Source organism: Bacillus rossius, chromosome 17 (assembly GCF_032445375.1).
Source record: "Bacillus rossius redtenbacheri isolate Brsri chromosome 17, Brsri_v3, whole genome shotgun sequence".
Lineage (NCBI taxonomy): Eukaryota > Metazoa > Arthropoda > Insecta > Phasmatodea > Bacillidae > Bacillus > Bacillus rossius.
The window spans coordinates 29,250,054-29,272,207 of NC_086344.1; the positions used below are offsets into that span (position 1 = coordinate 29,250,054).

A 22,154-nucleotide genomic window follows, 5' to 3' on the forward strand; every position below is an offset into this window, starting at 1 on the left:
GTCACCTGTGTGTGTGTGTGTGTGTGCATAAATAAATACACGTCTGCTCGCCTCTGGAGTGGACAGTGCGAAGTCATGGCTTGGCTGGCGACGGTGGCGCTGCTGGCGGCGTCTGTCTGCCATAGAGGTAACTCTCTGTATAGACGGTCATGTCATGTCATAGAGGTAACTCTCTGTATAGACGGTCATGTCATGTCATAGAGGTAACTCTCTGTATAGACGGGTCATGTCATGTCATAGAGGTAACTCTCTGTATAGACGGTCATGTCATAGAGGCAACTCTCTGTATAGACGGTCATGCCATAGAGATAACTCTCTGTATAGACGGGTCATGTCATGTCATAGAGGTAACTCTCTGTATAGACGGTCATGTCATGTCATGTCATAGAGGTATATACGATCATGTCATGTAATAGAATTAACTCTCTGTATATAGTATCATGTCATGTCATAGAGGTAACTCTATGTATATACGGTCATGTCATGTCATAGAGGTAACTCTCTGTATATACGGTCATGTCATGTCATAGAGGTAACTCTCTGTATATTCGGTCATGTCATGTCATAGAGGTGACTCTCTGTATAGACGGTCATGTCATGTCATGTCATAGAGGTAACTCTCTGTGTAGACTGTCATGTCATGTCATACAGGTAACTCTCTGTGTATACGGTCATGTCATGTCATGTCATAGAGGTATCTCTCTGTAAAGACGGTCATGTCATGTCATAGAGGTATCTCTCTGTAAAGACGGTCATGTCATGTCATAGAGGTAACTCTCTGTGTAGACGGGTCATGTCAAGTCATAGAGGTAACTCTGTATATACGATCATGTCATGTCATAGAGATATCTCTCTGTATTTACGGTAATATCATTACATAGAGGTAACTCTCTGTATAACGGTAATGTCATGTCATAGAGGTATCGCTCTGTATATACGGTCATGTCATAGAGGTAACTCTCTGTATATACGGTCATGTCATAGAGGTAACTCTCTGTATATACGGTCATGTCATAGAGGTAACTCTCTGTATATACGGTCATGTCATGCCATAGAGGTAACTCTCTGTGTAGACGGATCATGTCATGTCATAGAGGTAACTCTCTGTATATACGGTCATATCATGTCATAGAGTTAACTCTCATGAGGCGTGTGGCAAAAAAGAAAATCGTAGCTTTCTATACACATAATGTCTGCATCGTTAAATATTTTTCGGAACGCTTCACTTATTTTGACGGGTATTTGAAAAACTTTTTTTTTTCATTTGTGTTTCTTGAGTTTCTTGCCTAGTTTAAGCATGCAAACCAGGCCTTTGCGGGTGAAAAAAAAAGTTAAATATCGGAGCCAAGAGTTGTGCCTTCTACCATTAAAGGTTTTAGACCATTATGAAATTCAATATAATATCAGTTGGTTGTAAGGTTCAAATATAATTTACTTCTTAATAACGATAAAAAAATTAAAAAATATATATATATTTTTAGTGGCCTTTGAAGACTAGTTAGATAATATTTATAAAAATAATCAGGATGAAAAAATGTACGATATTTTTCTCAGGAGATAAACATTTACGTAACTTTGAAATAGAAAGAAAATTTTATGATTAATCGTTTATTTTTGTTCGTCGTACGCATTTTTACAACAACCAGGGCGTTCGAGAAAAACTCCGGGGGTTAATAAACAATTTAAAAAAATTGGTTGTCTGTAAAGTCGGTTTACGGACGATAGTTTAACGTGACAACGTCATAACAAAACATTGATGAAATGATTGCATACTTTATGAATAAAATTGAATAATTTTTATTTTAATAATAAAAGAATAAATACTTGAAATTATACCAGTAATCAGATTTTTAAAATGCAATAATAATTAACCTTTATTGCCAAATTGTTATTGTAATAAGCAATAATAACCACATTAACTTTTCACTTCACTTTGTAAACAGTCGAGCGGAAGAGAGATAGATGCGGCGCAAGCGTACAATGAGCGTAACGGGACACAGCGTAACGGAACAATGTGCGTAACGGGACACTTTTTCGTGCGTGCAGCCGGTGTTCATCGATTTATTAGACGTTGTCACGTCAAAAACTCGTATTTAATTGAACGTGATTTGCTCTTTTATCGCATAACTTGCAAGGTTGCCAACAGAATCTATTCTAGTTATATATAAACACACTCATCGCTGACTCACAGACTGACCCTGTGACGCTGTATGAATTTCTGTTTGCATTGCTCTTTGCTAACCTGTTCCTCGTAGCTTTGCTGTCGTGTCCGTGGCGCGAAGATTATATTTTGAATGATGTTTTAAATTTTAAAATTGTTCGAATATCGCAAAAAAATTCCCGAGAGAGACTTCTTAGCTTACATGGGAGCATGAAGTCGTATTTTGACGAGGCCGATAGTTTCTATTGCCACGTTTTATCAGCTAAGAGTCTCCGTGTTAAATGTATTGTATTCGTTGCATTGAAAGACGTATAATTAAGCCAACAGAGAAGTATATCTTCAATGCTTACAACTTGGTGTTTTCAGTAAGCCATTTTCCTGCACACCATCGATGAGTTAAGTATTAACTTCGCAAAGTAAGTAAATATTCATTTTAACGTTGAAAATCAACTTTAATAACCAACTATATATCTTTTAAACTTAAAATTAAAAAAAAAAACGAATTTCGTTGCTGCATTATAAAAATAATCAATAAAATTATACGTAAGGAAAATTTACATTAATCTTAAATTCGAATTTGATCAAATCTTTTGTTCTTTAACCACCCATCTAAAGCACAATATTAAAGGAAATTAAATTTTTAATATAATCCTGTTGTCTATATTAAATTGAAGTGCTTGTTGTATTCATCCTTTTTTTTAACGGCTACCTTAGGCACCTTTCAACTCCCTAGTTATCAATGGACTTGTAATTTTTATCCTACTATCAGGGCAAACTCGCCCATTAAAATCAGACTCGAAATTCGACCTAATTGCAATCCTTCTTCTCTCTCCAAGTCCCTAACAATACCACGGCATTTCTCTCTCACGCTGTAGTGATCACCCGCTGGTTCAAGAGGTGTTAAGCACCGCCATATTGGATATTTCAAACTTTTTGTTATAATTCTAATTCCCAATTATTCATCCAAATTTTTTGGCATGTCAAGACGTGTCTCATTTATTCATTATTTATTATAGTCTCTATTGGTGGCCAAATTATGGGGATAACGCCTTTTCTTACACTAAAACACACATTGTGCTGTTACATCATTCGTTGGAATTCTAAAAAAAAAAAACTTAACATAAACATAATAGATAATAAAATAGGTAATAAGATAGAAAGCATAATTAAGCTTTAACTAAATGTTCAAAGATAATAGGTAACCATTACATTTTTAACCAAAAAAAAACTAATTACAGGTAACAAAAAAAATTCAGCATTGGCATACACGTCCTGGAAAGTATTTAACACTTTAAAAAATCAGTGTTTCCGAAACAAGATAATAATACGTATTGATAAATTCACACATAGATTTAAGCAGGTAGTAAGCTGGTAAGTGGTCGTGGTCTGTACCAACAGGCCACGAGGAAATAACTTGTTATTTCACGCTGATGAGTACTGCTATTATGATAATCACATCACTTAAAAAGTTTTTTTATTATTATTTAATAAGCGCTGGCCGACTAACCGTTGCCAGGCTACATGTTGGCTTCAACAAATAGCGAAAGATAATTCGTATGCCGTAACAAATCGAAAATTAAAAAAAGGTGTGAACGAGTCATTTGTAGAGACCTGCAAAATTCGCGGATTCATTCGGTGATAGGCTAGAATTCAAACACATATACCTCTTAGATAATTTTGCTATTGGCTTACTGTTCATCTGGACGAATCTCAACCAGTTATAAACCATCAAGCAAAGAAGGATCGAATCACAGACAAACCAGCTGAGAGGACTTACAAGTCAACAACCAATGAACTTGCGTTATTTGCCCCAGTGTACAGGAGAGTGTGCAGTCTATCCTGAAGGCCATCGAAACCGCGAATTTTGCAGGTCTCTAGTCATTTGGTACTCGCCAGTGATGTGTAAAATCCAAGCTTGATAACAAACAAATTCACGTTGAAAATACACTTGTAATGCGAAACTCGGCCACGAAAATTAACGTGAATTCTTAAAAATAATGTCAAGTGTGATAAATACATGAAAATCGTGTTTTCAACTACATTTCTGGACGCAAATCACACATAGTTTCCGCACCCGCCGCTAGAATTCGCTGCCGGAGCAGCTACGTCGACTAGCGAATCATTCCATCTCCAGACTGAACTTTTAACCTATATGATGAAACGACTCCGATAAAAGCGATAACAGTTAATGCTATAAAGTTTCCCTTTGTCTTTGAGAACTTTGGTTCGTGAATCCACCAAAGATGGCAGCACCATCTGTTGCACATCTATGTTCTTTGACTTCTATCGCATTCACGAAATTACTTCAAGCCAAATCCCTTATGTGTTAACCAAAGTGTGGGAAGAATCGGACGTTAGTTTGGATTTGTGCCGTATAACTAGGGACACCTGTATTTTTCGCGATTTCATTTCATGTCAAGGTATTTCACAAAACACTGTAGCTTTTTCTAAGAGTCATGGCAAATTGTGAGGGTGCAGCAGTTCGGTGACCACATTCTCATTGGCCCCGTCAAGAGCGGGACGACATCTCTCCCCGACCTCAGCCAATATCCTCAGGAGAAAAGCTACAGTATTTTGTGAAATACCTTGACACGGATTGTATTCGCGTAATACAGGTGTCCCTACGTATAACTAAAGGTGCACAAAAAAAATTGTGTTATTTTACCGTCAATTTGATGTATGATTTTTTGAGTGTTGTAAATACCTAGTCTAAATTAAACTGTTTTAATGTACCATTGGTACATGGACATGCTTGTATATTCTGAATCGCAAGATGGCGGAGTCCCAGCTCCCTGTAACCTCGTGACGTGCGATCTGTCCCGCAGCGCGCGCGTCGACCGGCGAGGACCCGTACCTGCTCGCCGCCCGGCGCGGCTGCCAGGAAGGTTCCGGAAGGTTCGGGGAGGCTCGGGAGGGATCGGCGAGGTTCGGGTGCGCTCGGTTCCACGCGCTCGCGGCCCTGGAGGAGCTGCTGGCGGCCGCCGGGTCGTCTCCCTGGCGCCTGGTTGGGCCCCTGGCGCTGGTGCCTTCCGACGGGGGCCCCGCGGCGGACGACCGCCTGCTGCAGGTGGGGATGGCGACGATGCGTCGATATATCGATACTTCGCAATTATCGAGATATCATTACATCGCAATTATCGATATATCAATACATCGCGATTATCGATTTTAATCGATATTTTGTGTTCGATAGTATTTATTTTGAATAAAATATTTTTTAATAATAAACTTTTTCTATATTAAAATTAAAATATATATACACCCTAATCCTCATTAATGTTTAAGTAGAATTTTAAAGTGTAGCTTCTTTTAGCACAATGAGAGTAAAATATCAAGGCCTTTTTTAATGCAACGTTTTTTACGCGTTTTTTTTTTTTGGGTACTTGGCCAAAGAGATATAAAGAGATCACTATGCAATACATACATGTTTCTGGGCTAGTTTTCGTTATCTTCTTTGTACGATGATTCGTCCCCTGCCCAAAAAAAAATAGAACAGAGAGATAGATGAACGAAGGAATAAGATGATAATGTGTGCGCATACGCTTGTTTCTGAAAATAGATATGGGTATTCTATAGAGACAGCACATTTCCCATGTATATAGCGCTACCTGTTATGAACTTCATTTTTCGTTTAAAAATTTGGCATGTTTCAAAAATCATAATTGTTTGAAGAAACAGTAACAAGCACAGTTTATGTTTATGATGTGAGTATATAGCCTAAACAGAGAGTAATATTTATTTAAAAATTGTCTTCTTTCCTTGTATCTCTCTGCTGTTTTACTCCTTACGATATATTACGAATTATGTTTCACTTCTGTAATGTGTATTGAGTTACACGTGCTCTTTTTTATTTGTAAACATCACTTTATTTAGGTTTAAGTTTTATTTTGTTGACGTGAATGTATGTCTGAACCTGTAGAGCCCATTTTAGGTTAATAATTATATCTTAAGTTCGTTTTAATATATATGCTCCTTACTTTGACAAAAAAATGAAAGTAAATTTATGCTTATTTCTATTTATTATAACATTATATTAAAGCATGTTCTGCTCTTACTAGCAAAATCAATTACAACTATGTATTTTTTTCATTTTTTTATTACTCAGTATTCTCTTCACTACGTTGTTATGGGATTCTTTTTCACTCAGTATCTTCAATCATTAAAAAATTAAATTCTTGAATTAACTTTAAGATTAAAAAAAGGTTGACGGAAAAACAGCCATTAAAATATTTAGAGAAATGAGCACCTAATAGTAAATAATTGAAAAATTACTTTCGCTTGTAAGAGCCAATTTTTTTAAGCTAATTTAAGTATGAAATATTTGCTGCATTAATAAATCAATATTACAAGTACTTAAATTACAATTTTATACTAAGTAAAACAATGGTAAAGGTGTTTGTATTATGATAACCTGTTGTATTGAATATAAATTTATTTTATTACATACATGTAAAACAAGCTTAATAAAACTTCTAACCAAGAAAAACTAACTGTACTTACGATTATAGTAAAATACAATCTTAATTAACAAATCACTAGCAAATATAAAAAAAATAATTAAAATTTAACACATAAGATTAACATCATTTAAAATATATTAATAGTGGTTTTCAAAAAGGATGTTTAATAATATACCTAACGATAGTCAAATGTTTTGCGTTAGAAAATTAAGACATTTATTTTATAATAATAATTTATTAAGACTCAAGCATTATTCAGACACACATTACTGATAACCACAGCTAACTCTTAAAAGAATTCCCGTGCCCGAAAACACGGAACTGTGACTTTCAAGCGGATAATTGATTGTCATCGATGTGTATCGATATTCCTGCAGGGGCCGAAACATCGAACTGTGACTTACAACCGGATAATCGATTGTCGTCGATGTGTATCGATGTTCGTGCAGGGCCCGAACATACGAACTGTTGACTTTCAAGCGGATGATCGATTGTCGTCGATGTGTATCGATGTTCCTGCAGGGCCCGAAAACATCGAACTGTTGACTTTGAAGCGGATGATCGATTGTAAGTCGATGTGTGTCGATGTTCGTGCAGGGGCTGCTCGACACGGAGCCGCGCGCCGATGACACTCCCGCTGGACAGCTGCTGAGGTACTGCGGCCGACTGGCCAGGCGCTTCGTCCGAACCCACAGCATCGCCTTGGCCCTGCCGGCAGCCCCCCTCTCCCGCGGAGGTAAGCTACATCAGCTAGAGCAGTGGTTCCCAAACCTTTTCAGCTGGCGACCCACCCTTCCTTATAGGAATACCTCCATGGCATATAGGTCATTGGTGGAGTAAAAAAAAACAACATTATTTGTATCGTATCCCTTCCTTATGTATATTTAATTTACCATCAAATATTGCAAATATATGTATATATATGCCTTTTTTTTTAAGATACCAATTGATTGTTGATGAACAATTTGTGTTCTGATTTGAAAATGGTTGACAAAACATAAGCAGTTTGTAGCAAAACCGTTGTTTATTTAACATTAGATATGTGTTTGCACACAATTCAATTTGTTTCGATTTTTCTTATCTTCTCTGATGGTTTATTCGATGGTTTCTGGTAGTTTTAGGATCGAGTCGCGACCCACCTGTAACCCTTCCGCTACCCACTAGTGGGTCGCGACCCACCGTTCGGAAACCGCTGAGCTAGAGGACCGGGAAAATTCGCGGATTCGTTTCACGGAAGCCTAAAATTAATATAGTTATACCTAGAGACCCAGAAATTTCGCCGATTCATTCATCCGCAAGCTAGGATGCAAGCCTTCACACTCTCGCACTGTTGTTCATGATTGGCACGCAGTTGTTTGGACACGCCCCTCCACGACCGTGAGCCAATGATGCCCAGCCAGGAGAGAAGTAAGCGAATCAGGTAGTGCCAAATAACAAGGATAAAAATGTTCTCGCTAAGAAATCAACCAATGGGAAAGTAAACATGGGTCGAGCACACCTATAACTTTGAATTCTATCCTTGAGGCCAGAAGAATCCGCGAATTTTCCGGGTCTCTAGTTATACCTCAGTGCTGCCTCTGCTATTGGCTCACAACTGTCCTGGATGACTCTGGGCCAGTGAGAAACACTCAACCGAAGCTGTGTCGAATCACAGGCCGCTACATTGGGACACCTTCACAAGACAGCAGCCGATGAGAGGGTGACATTTGACCCAGTGTGCGTAGAACTATAAAGTTCATCCTAGAGGTCATTGAACCCGCGAATTTTTCCGGTCCCTATACACATTACAGATCAGCTGCTCCTGTGTAGGAGGAAAATAAAATAATGGGATGTGGTTGTGTCATGGACACGTCCGTGTGTTGTACGTGAATACATGTACGTAACAGGTAGGTAATATCGTCCATACAAAATATAAAAATACGCTTATTTTAGGTATGTTTATGATCATGTTCGAACAGTGAGAAGTCCTTTTGGCAGTGCTCTAGCTACTGCCCCATGTGTCTTCATAATCGACGATCGTGCACAATAGATGCAGGGCCGGCGCGTCCGTACAGGCGAACTAGGCGACCGCCTAGGGCGCCAAGTAGCTGGGGGCGGCGCAGCACGACACATAACAGCTGATACAACATGTTTAACAATTATTGAAACTAGATGAAAATGGATTTTTGGTAACAGTTTGGAATGTTTATATTGATATAAGTAATTGTTTAAAGTCCACGGTGACCTGTTTATGATTTGTAATAAGTAAAAAAGTAAAGAAAAAAAAACACAAGCCTGCTTACATTTGATTGTTGACAAAATATTAGGCTTACGTGATGTATTTTGAGGAAAGGAAAGTTTTTTTGGGGCTGTTACGGCGGAAAGGGGGGGGGGGCAATTAAGGTTTTTCGCCTAGGGCGCCAATTTACCTTGCACCGGCCCTGAAAATGACATGCAGGATGAACTCCATAGTTCTACCTGCACTCGGTCAAATGTCACCCACTCATTGGCTGCTGTCTTGTGAGACGTACCAACGTAGCAGCCTGTGATTCGATAAAGCTTTGGTCGAGCGTTTCTCATTTGGCCCAAGAGTCACCCAGGTGAGTTGTGAGCCAGTAGCAGAGGCAGCACTGAGGTACAACTATTTGTATTTTAGCCCATCGCGAAATGAATTCGCGAATTTTTCCGGTCTCTATACATTACAGATCAGCAGATCAGCTGCTCCATTGTGGGCAGCCTTCTTTTCACAGACGAGAGAGCCAAAATCCGAAGTTCCCCGAAGTTCATGGTTTTTTTTTTTCCGTATTTATAATGTAGCTAACCTAACCTAGTTGACCATTAGAATCCTTTTATAAACACCGCCATATTTATTTACAATGAACAAAATAAAAAACCCGAAGATGAACGATCGGGTGTTTGGCTCTCTCGTCTATGAAAAGAAGGCTGCCCGCTCCAGTGTAGGAGGAAAAAAAATAGAGTGTGGCTGTGTCACGGAAACGGCCGTGTGTAGTACGTGAATACGTGTAAGAGGTAACATCATCCATACAAAATATAAAAAATACGCTTATTTTAGGTACGTTTATGATCATGTTCGAACCTTGAGAAGTCCTTCGGGCACGAAACGTGCACTAGCTGCTGCCCAATGTGTCTTCATAATCGACGATCGTGCACAATAGATGCCTACACAGTCCGGTGTCTATATAGAATTTATTTAATCATTTAGCTTTTTGACGCGTAAAGGCTGACATTATATATATATATATTTTATTTTAACACAAAAATATTTACTGTAACTATTTTATACTAATGTTTTATATATACAATCGATATATTTTGACGAGAGCTGACGATTAAAACCCAAACGAACGTAGTAGCTTCTCAGAGTCAAAAGTTATACTTAATTAAAATTTTTAAACGTAGAAAAATACCTCAAAATGGCGGCGCTTCCCCCTCCACCGCGCGCGATGCGTCACAGTCCTCACTAAGCGTAACGAATTGTTTGATCCTTTAGCTATCCAGTGGTGTAATTAAATTTTGTATGGAGATGATAGATATTTAGCTGCAGCACCAAACTGTATCCCCCGATTGTTATCATTCGTTTTTTGAATTGCCTCCCACTATGGAAGAAATTTTAAAGACGTATTCACATCAAAACATCTCAGCCAGTAAGGTAAGCGTAGGAGACGACGCGTCGGGGCATAGCTAGAAGTGCAATTCTCAGGAGTGAGAAGGGTATGGGAAATAATGCCTTAAGTAGAAATATGAGCCACTGCAAGACTCTTTGAAGGGGTGTAGTTGCCTACGTTTGTCACAAATTTCAACCTCCATTGTTAAATCTTTTGATCTTTCAAGTGAATTATTTAAGAGCGAAGGTTTACCTACTTCTAACGTGTGTGGTGGTCACGCATAAATTTATTTTCTTTTGTATTTGATTTTGAACACAATATATCAGTACCTAGTTAGTATTTAAATATCAGTCCTTTTGGTAGTAGTGGGGTATGATAATTGTCCTGAATGGATCTCCACCGAGGTTTCCTCTGTTGGCCCAGGATCAGATTGGATAAGTCTCGCACTTGGTGGTTGTGCTCCAAACGCTTGGAGCAAGCTCGGAGAAGGGTTCCCTAGCCCTGTGAAGAGATGACGAGGTAAACGGAAAAACAACCCCGGTTACTAACCTGGACAGATAGGAGAGGGTGGATAACCTTCCACCGGACCACCGGTTCACCGGGTGATTGAGGGGTCCCAGTGTGATTTGGTAGATCGGGGTAGGCGCCCCGCAGTACTGATAAGGTCAAAGGGATAATGACACAGTCACATGTCTGGTGAGATGAGTGAGCTAGGGAGTTACGGGTGTGATGATGATGGAATGGACAACCTTAGTCTCTCGTCATAGCCGAGGCTCTATAAGCTTCCCGATTGCTCGAACAGCATACTTGTTTCCATCCTCCATGGGGGCCCCAGAATGGAAAGGCGTATGTTAAGAGTGCTGTTTTTACACAAAATCTTGTGTGGAAAGGGGGGGGGGGGTAAAAATACCCCAATAAACTATAACTTAATGATAGATTGAAGTAAAATAATATTTGACAAGGTTCTCTTTTCTTAAACATTACAAACTTTTCTTGCCCATAGAGAAATGTGTTTGTCAAAAACAAAACATTAAAATCATCGTTGTAATTAACTAAGCATTTTATTACAACAATACTTACACTTGTACTGCTGAGAGAATAAAAATAATAATAGTACATCTGTTTTAAAATTTTATTACATATCTAAACAAAATAACATAATAAGTTATGAAAGTGTTGTTGTAAGTAATACAAACCTTTCGCTCGGTAAACATGTCTCAGTAACGGTTGATGCACATACACATAATATTTTTTTTAAATTGTATTAATGTAACATCACAAATGTTGGATAATATGGTTTATTTTATCAAAGTCAAGCACATGGAAATCAATACAGCAAGTAGCGAACCACTCACTAGCATGGGCAAACGCCGCCTGGTATCGCGGTCTTCTCCAAGTCCCCATAAGCTGGGCTCATTGTGTACTCACCCAATCTGCATTACTCCCACCTATGGGGAGGGGAGTTAACACACCTTGGGGTATGGTACAGTCCACCATCAGATTAGTCTTTATTCTAATTTGAATTACGTCACATAGTTGCACGGAAAACTGCAGTTTCCAATGTCCGAACATACCGATTTCAATGGTAATCCCCAAAGCGCAGTAAATATAGAGCGACAGGATAAGATTTTTCTGATAGTTTTTTTGTTTATTGCTTTCATGCATTGTAAATGTGAATGCAGCTATGTGTCGAATATACATTTAACTGCTATAAATGTGTTCGTGTGTTCGGCCTTTGAGAAGCGCTGTCGCAAATGGACAGTGCTGATCAAATATTTCATCTTGGTCTTTTCGACTTTCTACCATACCATCCGTATATTTTTCTGCATGCATTTTTGAGATGGTAACCAGAAACAGCAAATATCATGGTGTGTTCTTCTTCTGTGCTACGGAAAGACACAGTTTGGGACAAAAAAGTTCACGTTGACCAGTGTATTCGTACCATCGCCCACACCACTCATGACAACAGAGGGTCAAGTGGACCAATCAGCGTTAAATGTCCGTCGGGCACAATTCAGGACATTGCAATTGTGGTTGGACCTTAACAGTGAGCAGTTGTTTTGGCGTGGTTTCGCCAGACGAGCCTCGCCTCGGGAAGAAGGAGGTTCTCTTGCTGATGCCCCTGGCGATGATCAGCCTGAAGGCGCTGATGGTGCCCGTGCTGCTGGGGGTGTTGTTCATCAAGAAGCTGCTGGTGGTGGGCGTAATGCTGCTGCCCACCCTCCTCAGCTGGCTCAAGATCTGCAAGCGGCCGCGCTACTCGTGGCTGACCGTGCACGAGCCCGAGGAACACCCGTACCACTACCACGGTGGGTACCTTCTTCTTCGGTAAGCACCCGGTAGCGTGGCTTCACCTATATCACTTCAATCATAAGTTCTTTCTCGCCTTTTCCATCACGAGTGCAGGCTTCACCCCTAACCATTCCATTGCTTCACGTTTTAACTCTTTCAACAATAATACATGAGTGCCTCCTCGCCTGGCTTCGCCACTGTCGCTTCCATCATGAGAGTCTTCCCCATCTAGTTTCATCCCGAACTCGTCTCTTCATTTGGTTCATCCCTAACTCTTCCAACTATAATGCTTCCACACCAGGCTTCATCCATAATTCTTCCATCATTAGTGTCTCCTCTAGTGGCTTCGTACCTAACTTTTCCATATTTAGATTCACGGGGTTCTCTGTGCTTTCTAGGTGTGTGTGGTTATGTATTCATATTTGTTGTTTTTTTTTCGAGCTTTCTTATATGAAATCCATTGGAAAACCAGCACTGACATGTGTTCAAAAAATTATTTTAAAATGGTCTTACTAATTTAAAGGATTTTTATAAGAGCAGATCCGAGTGTCACCTAGTCTGGCGTCAACTCTACGTCTTTTATCACGAATGCCTCTTCGTCTGTCTTCACAACTTCCTCTTCTCCTGACGAATGCCTCTTCATTTAGGTTCAATTATACTTCTTTCGAGGTCAGCACTCCGTATTGACTGATTCACCACTTCTGCTTTCTCCGTGAGAAATTCTCGCCGGGGTTCACTTCTTACACTTCTTCGCCTCGCATCAACTTTGCGACTTCTGGTTGTGCACATTTTTGTCTGGATTCACCTCTACCACTTCCATGGTAAACAGTCCCCATGTTTTGTTTTACTTATACCTACATATTCCATGGTTAATATCCCCTTGCTTTGCTTCATTTCTAGCTCATCCATGGTAACCTCCTTACTTTTTTTTCACATCTAAATATTAAATTATGAACATCTGTTCTATGTTTCATCTCTGCTTCTTCCATTCTAAGCAGCTTTTTACACGACTTCACCTTACCTTCTTCCATGATTACCACTTCCTGACCTGGATTCACTTCCTTTACTTCCACGTTAGTCATGTACTTGCTCAAGACATTTTAGAAAATTTTAAATACTACATTATCATCATTCTCAGGACATCAGTAATGTTCATAGCATCCAAAAGAAGAACTCTAAACAAACCAAAATTCAATGTGTCAATGACGATTACTACAGATAGTGTTAACGCATGTGTCGATGTTATTGGCCGCATGTTTTCGAGTGACCATGGTGATGGATGTATTTGTGTCCCCACAGCGGAGCACGAGACGAGTCCGTACAGCAGCTACCTGTCGGCCGACGACCACAGCGAGCACGGGCTCGGGTACAACAGGAGGCGCTGGCGAACTCGCGCCACGGGACGGGGAACGTCCTGGTCGCCTGTGGATGCCGTGCCTTCCGGCGAGACGGGGGGCAGCCGCGAGGCTGGTACCATCCGGCCTCCCGGGAGCAGCTAGCGGCGTTTACTTGCCCGGCCGAGCTGAACCGCTAGCGGTCTCGCATTGGCCAACCTCTCGGAACAGCTAGAAACAAAGACTACCCAGTGGAGCTTATCCTTGGATTGGCCAACCTCTCGGTACAGCTAGATACAAAGACTTGCCGGCCGAGTTTATACCTGGATTGGGTAACCTCTCGGTACAGCTATAAACAAAGACCTTGCCGACCCAGCTTATCCTCGGATAGGCCAAACTCTCGGTACAGCTATAAACAAAGTCTTTCCATCTGAGCAAAGTCTGCCAGCGGGTTGTTTTAACAGCCTTCCCGTATCACCTTAGAAGACTGGATTTGGCCAGGCTTTCAGTTATTTATGTTTACTTAATGATCAACCTCAGCCGGCTAGTGGGATTTGCCGGGTCTTTTCAAGACAACTGGACTTTCCGACCAAGCTGAATTTGCTAGCAGCTTTTATTGCCCAGACTTTCGGAACAGCTAGAAGCACAGACTTTCCGGCTGAGCTAGTCCTGCAAGTACTTGGACAGTAACTAGCATCCTAGGACAGCTACTAGTCTGGATGTTTAAACTAAGAAAATCATTGTTTTGGCAGCATTTCTAGGTTACCTAGAAGATTATACTGCCCCATTGTCCAGGACATATGGTAGACTTGCTAGCGAAGCTCCTGGGACCGCTAGAGAATTGGACTTGCTGACCAATACTAACCTGGCAATGGCTTGGTTTTTGCCAAAATCCCGGAGAAACAAGAATCCAGGATTTGCTGGCTTGAGTTAAGCAGGTAGCCAACCTCGTACAACAGCTAGAAATCTCGGACGTGCTGAGCATTCTTAACCTGCTAGTGCCTTGGGTTAGTAGTCTCCCCAGAATTTTTGAATTGGCCAGCTTTTTAGAACATGCTCATCTTCTAGTGACTTGGATTCGCCAGCTTCTCAGTAATGAATGTATCCTATGTTGAACTATACTAAACAGGCCAGCTAGCTGCTTGTTTTGGCAGTCTTAGACTAAGATTAACCAGCTAGCAGCTTAAATTTCCCCGCCTCTTTAAGTGACCTATATTCCTACTTCTTGGCGGTCGTGTTTATGAGTAGTAGCCACTGGACCACTTTGTTATATCAAACACCCAACATCCCAGGTGCTATCTCAGTGAATTTGACCTCTAATGTTTTTAGAAGTCTTGTGATATCCCTAATATGAATTTGTATATGTATAATTTTAAATGCCTGCGCTTGCTGTCATTAAAAACTCTACTATTATCTGAGGTCTGTAAGAAGCAATAAATTTGCATATGGCTATGTGGTAAAAATTTGTCAATCTGCTTGAAGTGGTATACTTGAGGAACATTGACTATGAAAAGGATTTTATAATATAAAAAAAACCATACCACATAAGAAGGCAGAGATATAGCAACAATGTGACTCTCTGGAGATATTTGAACAATTTATTGTATTTAATTAAGTGGAGAGAGTAAAGAATATAAATTTATTTATTTATTTATTTATTTATTTATTTATTTATTTATTTATTTATTTATTTATTTATTTATTAGAGTCTGCAATCCTCTGCGAACTCAAAACAACAGAGAATTAAATTGAAAGTAAAATGTTTGAAACGCTGAGATACTTTTCCAGAGAATATTGATGTTCATCAATTGATAATTCACGTTTATATTCTTTAAGTGTGTGCTTACTTGTAGTAAAACAATAATGTGTCAGTCAATAGTTACATTTACTATATCACAAGTTACATAACTAAAAGATAAATCTGTATTTAATTTGGTTTAAAATATTCTGTAAACTTGTAAAATATATTTCTGTCAGTCTGGGAAAATTGTCTGTAAAAGAAACAATAAAATTTTATGATTTCCAACACGCTGAAAGTTTATAGCATGCGTCTTTTATTGCTTCAGTGACCCGCATATGTGTTTATTTCGCAAGTTTTGGTAGTATTTTTGATGTAACAAGTACCTGTAGGAAATATTAAGTACACTCAAAAAAAATATGAAATTGTAAAATGTTGTGAATTTGTAAGTTTAGATGTTTTTTTCTCAATCTCGTCTACTAATAAATCGATTCCGGTAGAAGCTAAAACATAGATAGCCCGTAAACTGTATTAACATACAGGCCATTAGTTCATAACAAGATTACACCCATAAGAGGTGTTACAGACATACAGGGATGTTACAAACATACAGGCATAAGCATGTATTAAATAAAGAAGTGATGTTGATGGTTTTTTTTTAACATATATTAGACTAAGCATAGGGTACAATTCTTTCAATTAAAACCCCTCATTCTCTTAATGAATAGCCATTATGATTTATTAACGAATATAACACAAGGCGACACGGGCAACCATAGCCATAGAAACATGGAGTAGCCTATTGCCTGTGTTTAAAGTTTCAAAAAATATTACGTATTTTAAAATGGGTAAAATTAATTTATTTTATTCTTCCTGTCACTATTTGGTCATGATAGTACTGATATTTATTTTCAAGCGATTATATATAATATGCATGTAGCTAAGTAAAAAATTAAAAATATTATTTTTACTTTATTATGAAAGCTTTATTCGCTTATAAATAAATATAAAATTATTTTATGTACTATAATTACTGCTGTGAACTGCGGATTTGTGGTTTCTTATGAGTACCTTGACCTTAAAACTCTTATAGGACTTATGTGACCCGATTACTTGACCCACTTGTTTCTCGTATTGTGAGTAAAAATTTATTTTTAAATTATAATTTTTTTCTCTTCAAGTTGAGGGTTATATTTTTTTTTCTGATCGGCCGGATGAAGAGTGATTTTCAAATAGCCTTGGTTGCGTGCACTGAAAAATAAAAAAAAAATTCTTAAAATTACATTATTTGCGTACAAATGATTAGCAATTTTAACTTTTTCTGTTTGTTTTCTTTAAAACAATTACAGTTTGTGTAACTTTACATTAATATAGCGAGAATACCAAATTTAAATAACAGGCTTTGCTAGTATTGCTCGAATATTCGTCTACAATCATATAAATAAAATAATTAAATTGCACTTTTGAATGCATATGTTTAGGTTAATACATATATATAAACTAAGTTTTTTAAAATAATTAATGCCCTACTTAAGGTAGATTTGCAGAAAGACGGCCTATTGTAGTAGTTAGCATTATGCAACTTCTGGAAAATTTTTACATTGTTTTACGATTCATGGTCCATCGTCAAAACCAAAGTTTAATAACTATTTACATATATATATATAATCTATATGGACACGCATAGTGCCGTAATTTTGCAAAAATAACTTTTGAACCGATTCATAAAATAAAGTAATGTAAAATCTCGATCACGTTTGTTAATCGGAAAAATCAGACCGAAGGTTTAGAAATGGGGAATTTTTTTGAAAAACAAGAAATTATTTTAATTCTCTTAATATGACAGTAGTATAGTATGTCCGAGCTCTGGCTTCCGGCTGAAATGCCTGGTGCTGACCGCCATCTTAAATTTGTGACGTCACGACGGCCATTTTGGACTCCAAAATGACTCAAAATTCCTAAAAAAAAAAAAAAAAAAAAAATAGTCTCATTTTAGAGAGAAAAACTCCCGATTTTGGGGAAAACTTCCCGTTTTTGTCCTTTAAAAATGCAAACGGTTTGAAAAGTCAGTAATGAGGCTTAAATTCTGAATCTACAGCCTCCGATAAGCCTCTGACGACATCTTGGCTCATGATGTCACCATTGCAATTTCCGTTACGCCCGCCATCTTGAAAATCCATAATTTTGTTGCTATGAAATCAGAAACAAATTTAGAATTCATAAAAAAATTTAATTAATAAAATTTGAATAAAAAATTTAAAAACAGACTACTGTTAAACATTTTATGGTCATCATCTTGGATTCTATAAATGTTGCACATTTCGTTACATCCTCCATCTTGGATGTGTGTGACTATCGTGGCATGTTTCATTGCAGACACCATCTTGGATTCTAGATCGTTACACTTTTCGTTACGCCCGCCATCTTGAAAAGCCGTAAATTTTTGGCCAGAAAATCGGAATAAAATTTGTAATTTATAAAAAACTAAGAAAAAATATTTTAATTAAATATTATTTAAAACACGCACTTACATCCTCGGTTCGTACCTGGTGAGGACAAAATTAAAAATGACAACAGATCCTACTCCACGGAAGCCACAGGCATACTAACCTCCCACCACTAATGCCAGGGTATATATACAACACCAGGTAGTATGAGGCCACGTCCGCCATCTTTTTTTCGTCTGCTGGAGTTGACCATCCTGTTTTCGTGTAATAGAATATGCTACCATCATGTTAGTTTAATTTTTATCCGCTAGAGTGCAGTAATCATTTATTATTACTGTGGCATCACCATCTTGAAATTTGGTCGCCATCTTGGAAATTCGTAATAGTTTGCTATAATTTCGGGAAAAATTTCAAAATGCATTAAATAAATTTGCAGTTAATATACTGATTGATTCGATTGGTTCCTGTTCTTGGTTAGATGCTTGAACGATGCAAATATATTAATTTTATGTAAAAAATTCTTATTTTATAAATTATGTTCAAAATCCTAAAAGTATTCCACTAAAACCAGCCTTCGGTAAGTCTTTATGTCCACCATCGTGTACGCTATAGTACTATTTATTCACACATGAATATACATATACTATACATTGGTACATTAAGTCTTTTAGTTATGCATGCGAAAGTGTAAGAGGTTCGTCTACCTCACTTTGGTAGTTTAGTGGTTACTCCAATGAAAGTAGTTTAGTGGTTACTCCAATGAAACTTTTTAAGGAATAAACTGTCAAAAAATATTTATCATATACTTAATGATAATAATAATAAATTCCTAATGTCCGCTGGGAAAATCGTATCGGTTATTGCGTGTGGAAAAGAGGGACGATTTTTTTTACAATGGTAGTAAGTGCAAAATTAACGTGCTAAAACTTTGAAATAAATAGTGTGAATGGATGAAATTTGAAAAAAAAAATTACTAATTACATAAATGTGCAAACTAAAAAAGCAGCACGTACGAAAAAAAATATGTTTATTACTTTAATGAACAGATTATTTTAACAATAACTTTTATACATGTTTGCTATTTAACTTCAAGATCGTCGAGAATGTTTTAAGCTTTTTCACAATTACGCATTTAACGACGAAGTTTGTTCGTCGTGAAATTAAACGTATAATTTAATAAAAATGTCATAGCAGTTAATAAAATAAGTAGGTATTAGTAAGTTTAAGAAAGAATTTCGGCTTTAAACTCCTACCCAGACGCTCGTGGTGCGCTGGGACCGAGATTAAAATTCGTCGATAATATTTTACGTTTTTATGTCTTCCAGTGCTCAAAATAATATGCAATTGTGGCCCCGGGCACGAAATTTTATTTATAATTTATTAATAACGCCCCTCACGATAAACAAAGGAAAATATGTATTAACAAGTGCCTGGTTGTCACGGAAGGGGATAGATAGCGCGATTCATTCGGTTCGCGTCCTTCACCGTAGATGGCAGCACCGTAGGGGAATAATATTATTTCGTTTTTATAATACGATTTTATAACAAATACGCATCCCAAATACACCATACTTATTTATAATGTGTTACAATATTGTTTAAAACATTGTGCAAATGATCCCGGGTGTGATTAAAATTATTATGTGTAACTGTAAAACACCACTGTTCGTACAAAAACGTTTTTGAAAATTCAACATTACTTTTAAATAACTGTACCGATTGTGCTGAAAATCGGTGGACGATCGTTAAATTATATAATATTAATAATTCAAACGACGAAAACATGATTGAAAAGTCAACTCGATGGTTCTTCCAATCGAGTGGAAGAGAGATGCGGCGCACGCGTACAATGAGCGTAACGGGACACATCGTAGTGGGACAATGTGCGTAACGGGACACTTTTTCGTGCGTGCAGCCGGCGTTCATCGATTTATTATACGTTGTAACGTCAAAACCTTTATTGATTAGTTGTTTGTTGATTCATGTGAAAAAGTTCTATTGTTCGAAGTTTAACACATCTAACTCTCTGTAGTCCATTCCTTTATAACATGAATTTCACACACTTCAAACTAATGAATTTACATTTAAAAAATTAAAAAGTTTTTTTTTCTCGCTTTCCCAAAACCTTCGAAAATGGATACGATTCATTTTGATGCAAACCCTTCAATAGTCTCTAGAGGTGTGTGTGTATGTGTGTGTGTAGGTATATGTGTGTGTTTAGGTGTATGTGTGTGTGTTTGTGTGTATGTAATAGATCCTGTCCCTTAACCCCTTCCACAACACATTTATTCCCGCCCCTCGACTATAATGTTAGACACCAACGGTCTACCAACATAGTAAAAAATGTGATATTTTAAAAAAATATCGGTTCTCTGAATTTAGGCCTACAGACATGTGTGTGCGTGTGTGAGAGAATGAGTGTGTCATATCTATGGCCTCGAGTGAAGAAAGTACATTTACAAACAAATAAGAGAGTTTAACTTTCTAATGATTAAGTTGAAATATTTTGCCGAAAGCTCTTACAAATTGATTAAGAAACTTATCCTACTGATTGTGCAACTGGCCAAATTGAACTTGCAAATGATTTATGCGCTGTCGTTAACAGCCCAGGTGAATTAATAGATCAAGTTTATCCAAACATTGTAGAAAAATGCACAAATTCAAATTGGCTATTTGAAAGAAATATTTTAACAGTAAAAAAAGAAATCGTTGACTTTATTAATTTAAATTCCAAAAAAAAGATTCCTGGCGAGGAAATTATATATATATATGTGTGTATGTATATATATATATATTAAATGGTTGGCACAAATGAAAGTGTTAATTTTCCCACAGAATTTTTTAATTTGATGCAAGTGCCCGGAATTGTTAAAACTTGAAAATAGGATCACCAATCATTTTGTTAAAAAATTTGTATACACCAAGATTATTTAAAGGAACAAGAATGGCCGCGTAACAGTTATCAAAAAATGTAATTAATGCCAAATCATGTCAGAAGAAAATGAAGAACAAACAATATTTATTCCGAGGATTCCACTCATATCTACCGAACAGCCGTTTGATTTAAAAGACTCCAATTTACGGTAAGATTATAATTTAGTATGACTATAAATAATGCACAACGACAAACGTTAAGTTATTGTGGTATTAATTTAGAAGAATCATGTTTTTATCTCATGGACTGTTATGTGTATCTTGCTCTAGAGTAGGAAATAAAAAAATAAAAAAAGTATCTACTCACCAAATAATAAAATGACATAATTTATAAGCAGGTTTTGCCATAGTTTATAAGCACACATTGTGATATTTTATAATTAAATATTGTAATAGATTGTAAGTAAATATTGTATAAATTAATTAAGTATAAAATGAATTAAAAAGAATATTTTTAAATAAATCTTTTTCCCCCTTCGATAAAGCTTGGTTAGATAAAGTGCGCGATATAAGTATATTTTATTCGAGCAACGCCGGGTATTACAACTAGTAAATAAATTAAACTAAGAAAAGGTGTTATAAGACGCAGTTGGCCACAGTTGGTTGTGGAGGATAATGGAGGGGAGAGGGAATGGGGTTGTGGTATAATGAATCCTTTTGATGTGAAGGGACTATGAATATGGTTGTTAAGGGGGGAGGGGTGGGGAGGTAATGTGGCCTGACTGAATCGTCTTGATGTGGAAGAAAGACGAATCCAGTACTCCTGGTGACACTCCTACGAACGACCTACATCGGGAAAGGCGTGATCCCTACGCAATAACTTAGAAAGTCACAACTTAGAACATTAATAACTTAAAATTAAAATAATAATCCCATAATTTATAACTGTCATAAGCTAGAACGATCACAACTTGGAAACACAGAAAGGCCGAACCACACAACTTGGAAACATCTCAACTTATATATTCATGGCTTATAACTGTCATAACTTAGAAACACGTGATTTCAAAAGTTATAACTTAGATACGCACAACGCCTAACCACACAGCTTAGAAACGGCATGATTTAGAAAGTGATAAGTTAGAACTGTCATAATTATATATATATATATATATATATATATATATATATATATATATATTTCTAAGTTACGACAGAACTCCGAGAAACGCGATCTGATGAG

The 22,154-nt window shown here is 37.4% G+C and overlaps 1 protein-coding gene across 1 annotated transcript; it reads left to right on the forward strand.

Annotated features, from left to right (window-relative positions):
• Nucleotides 1-75: 75 nt before the first annotated feature.
• On the forward strand, nt 76-15,496 carry LOC134540966 (uncharacterized). The gene is made up of 5 exons (XM_063384058.1): nt 76-127; nt 4,987-5,228; nt 7,296-7,357; nt 12,282-12,535; nt 13,818-15,496. Exons 1-5 carry the CDS (start codon nt 76-78, stop codon nt 14,015-14,017), a joined length of 810 nt encoding a protein of 269 aa, XP_063240128.1. The 3' UTR covers nt 14,018-15,496.
• The last annotated feature ends 6,658 nt before the right edge of the window (nt 15,497-22,154 follow it).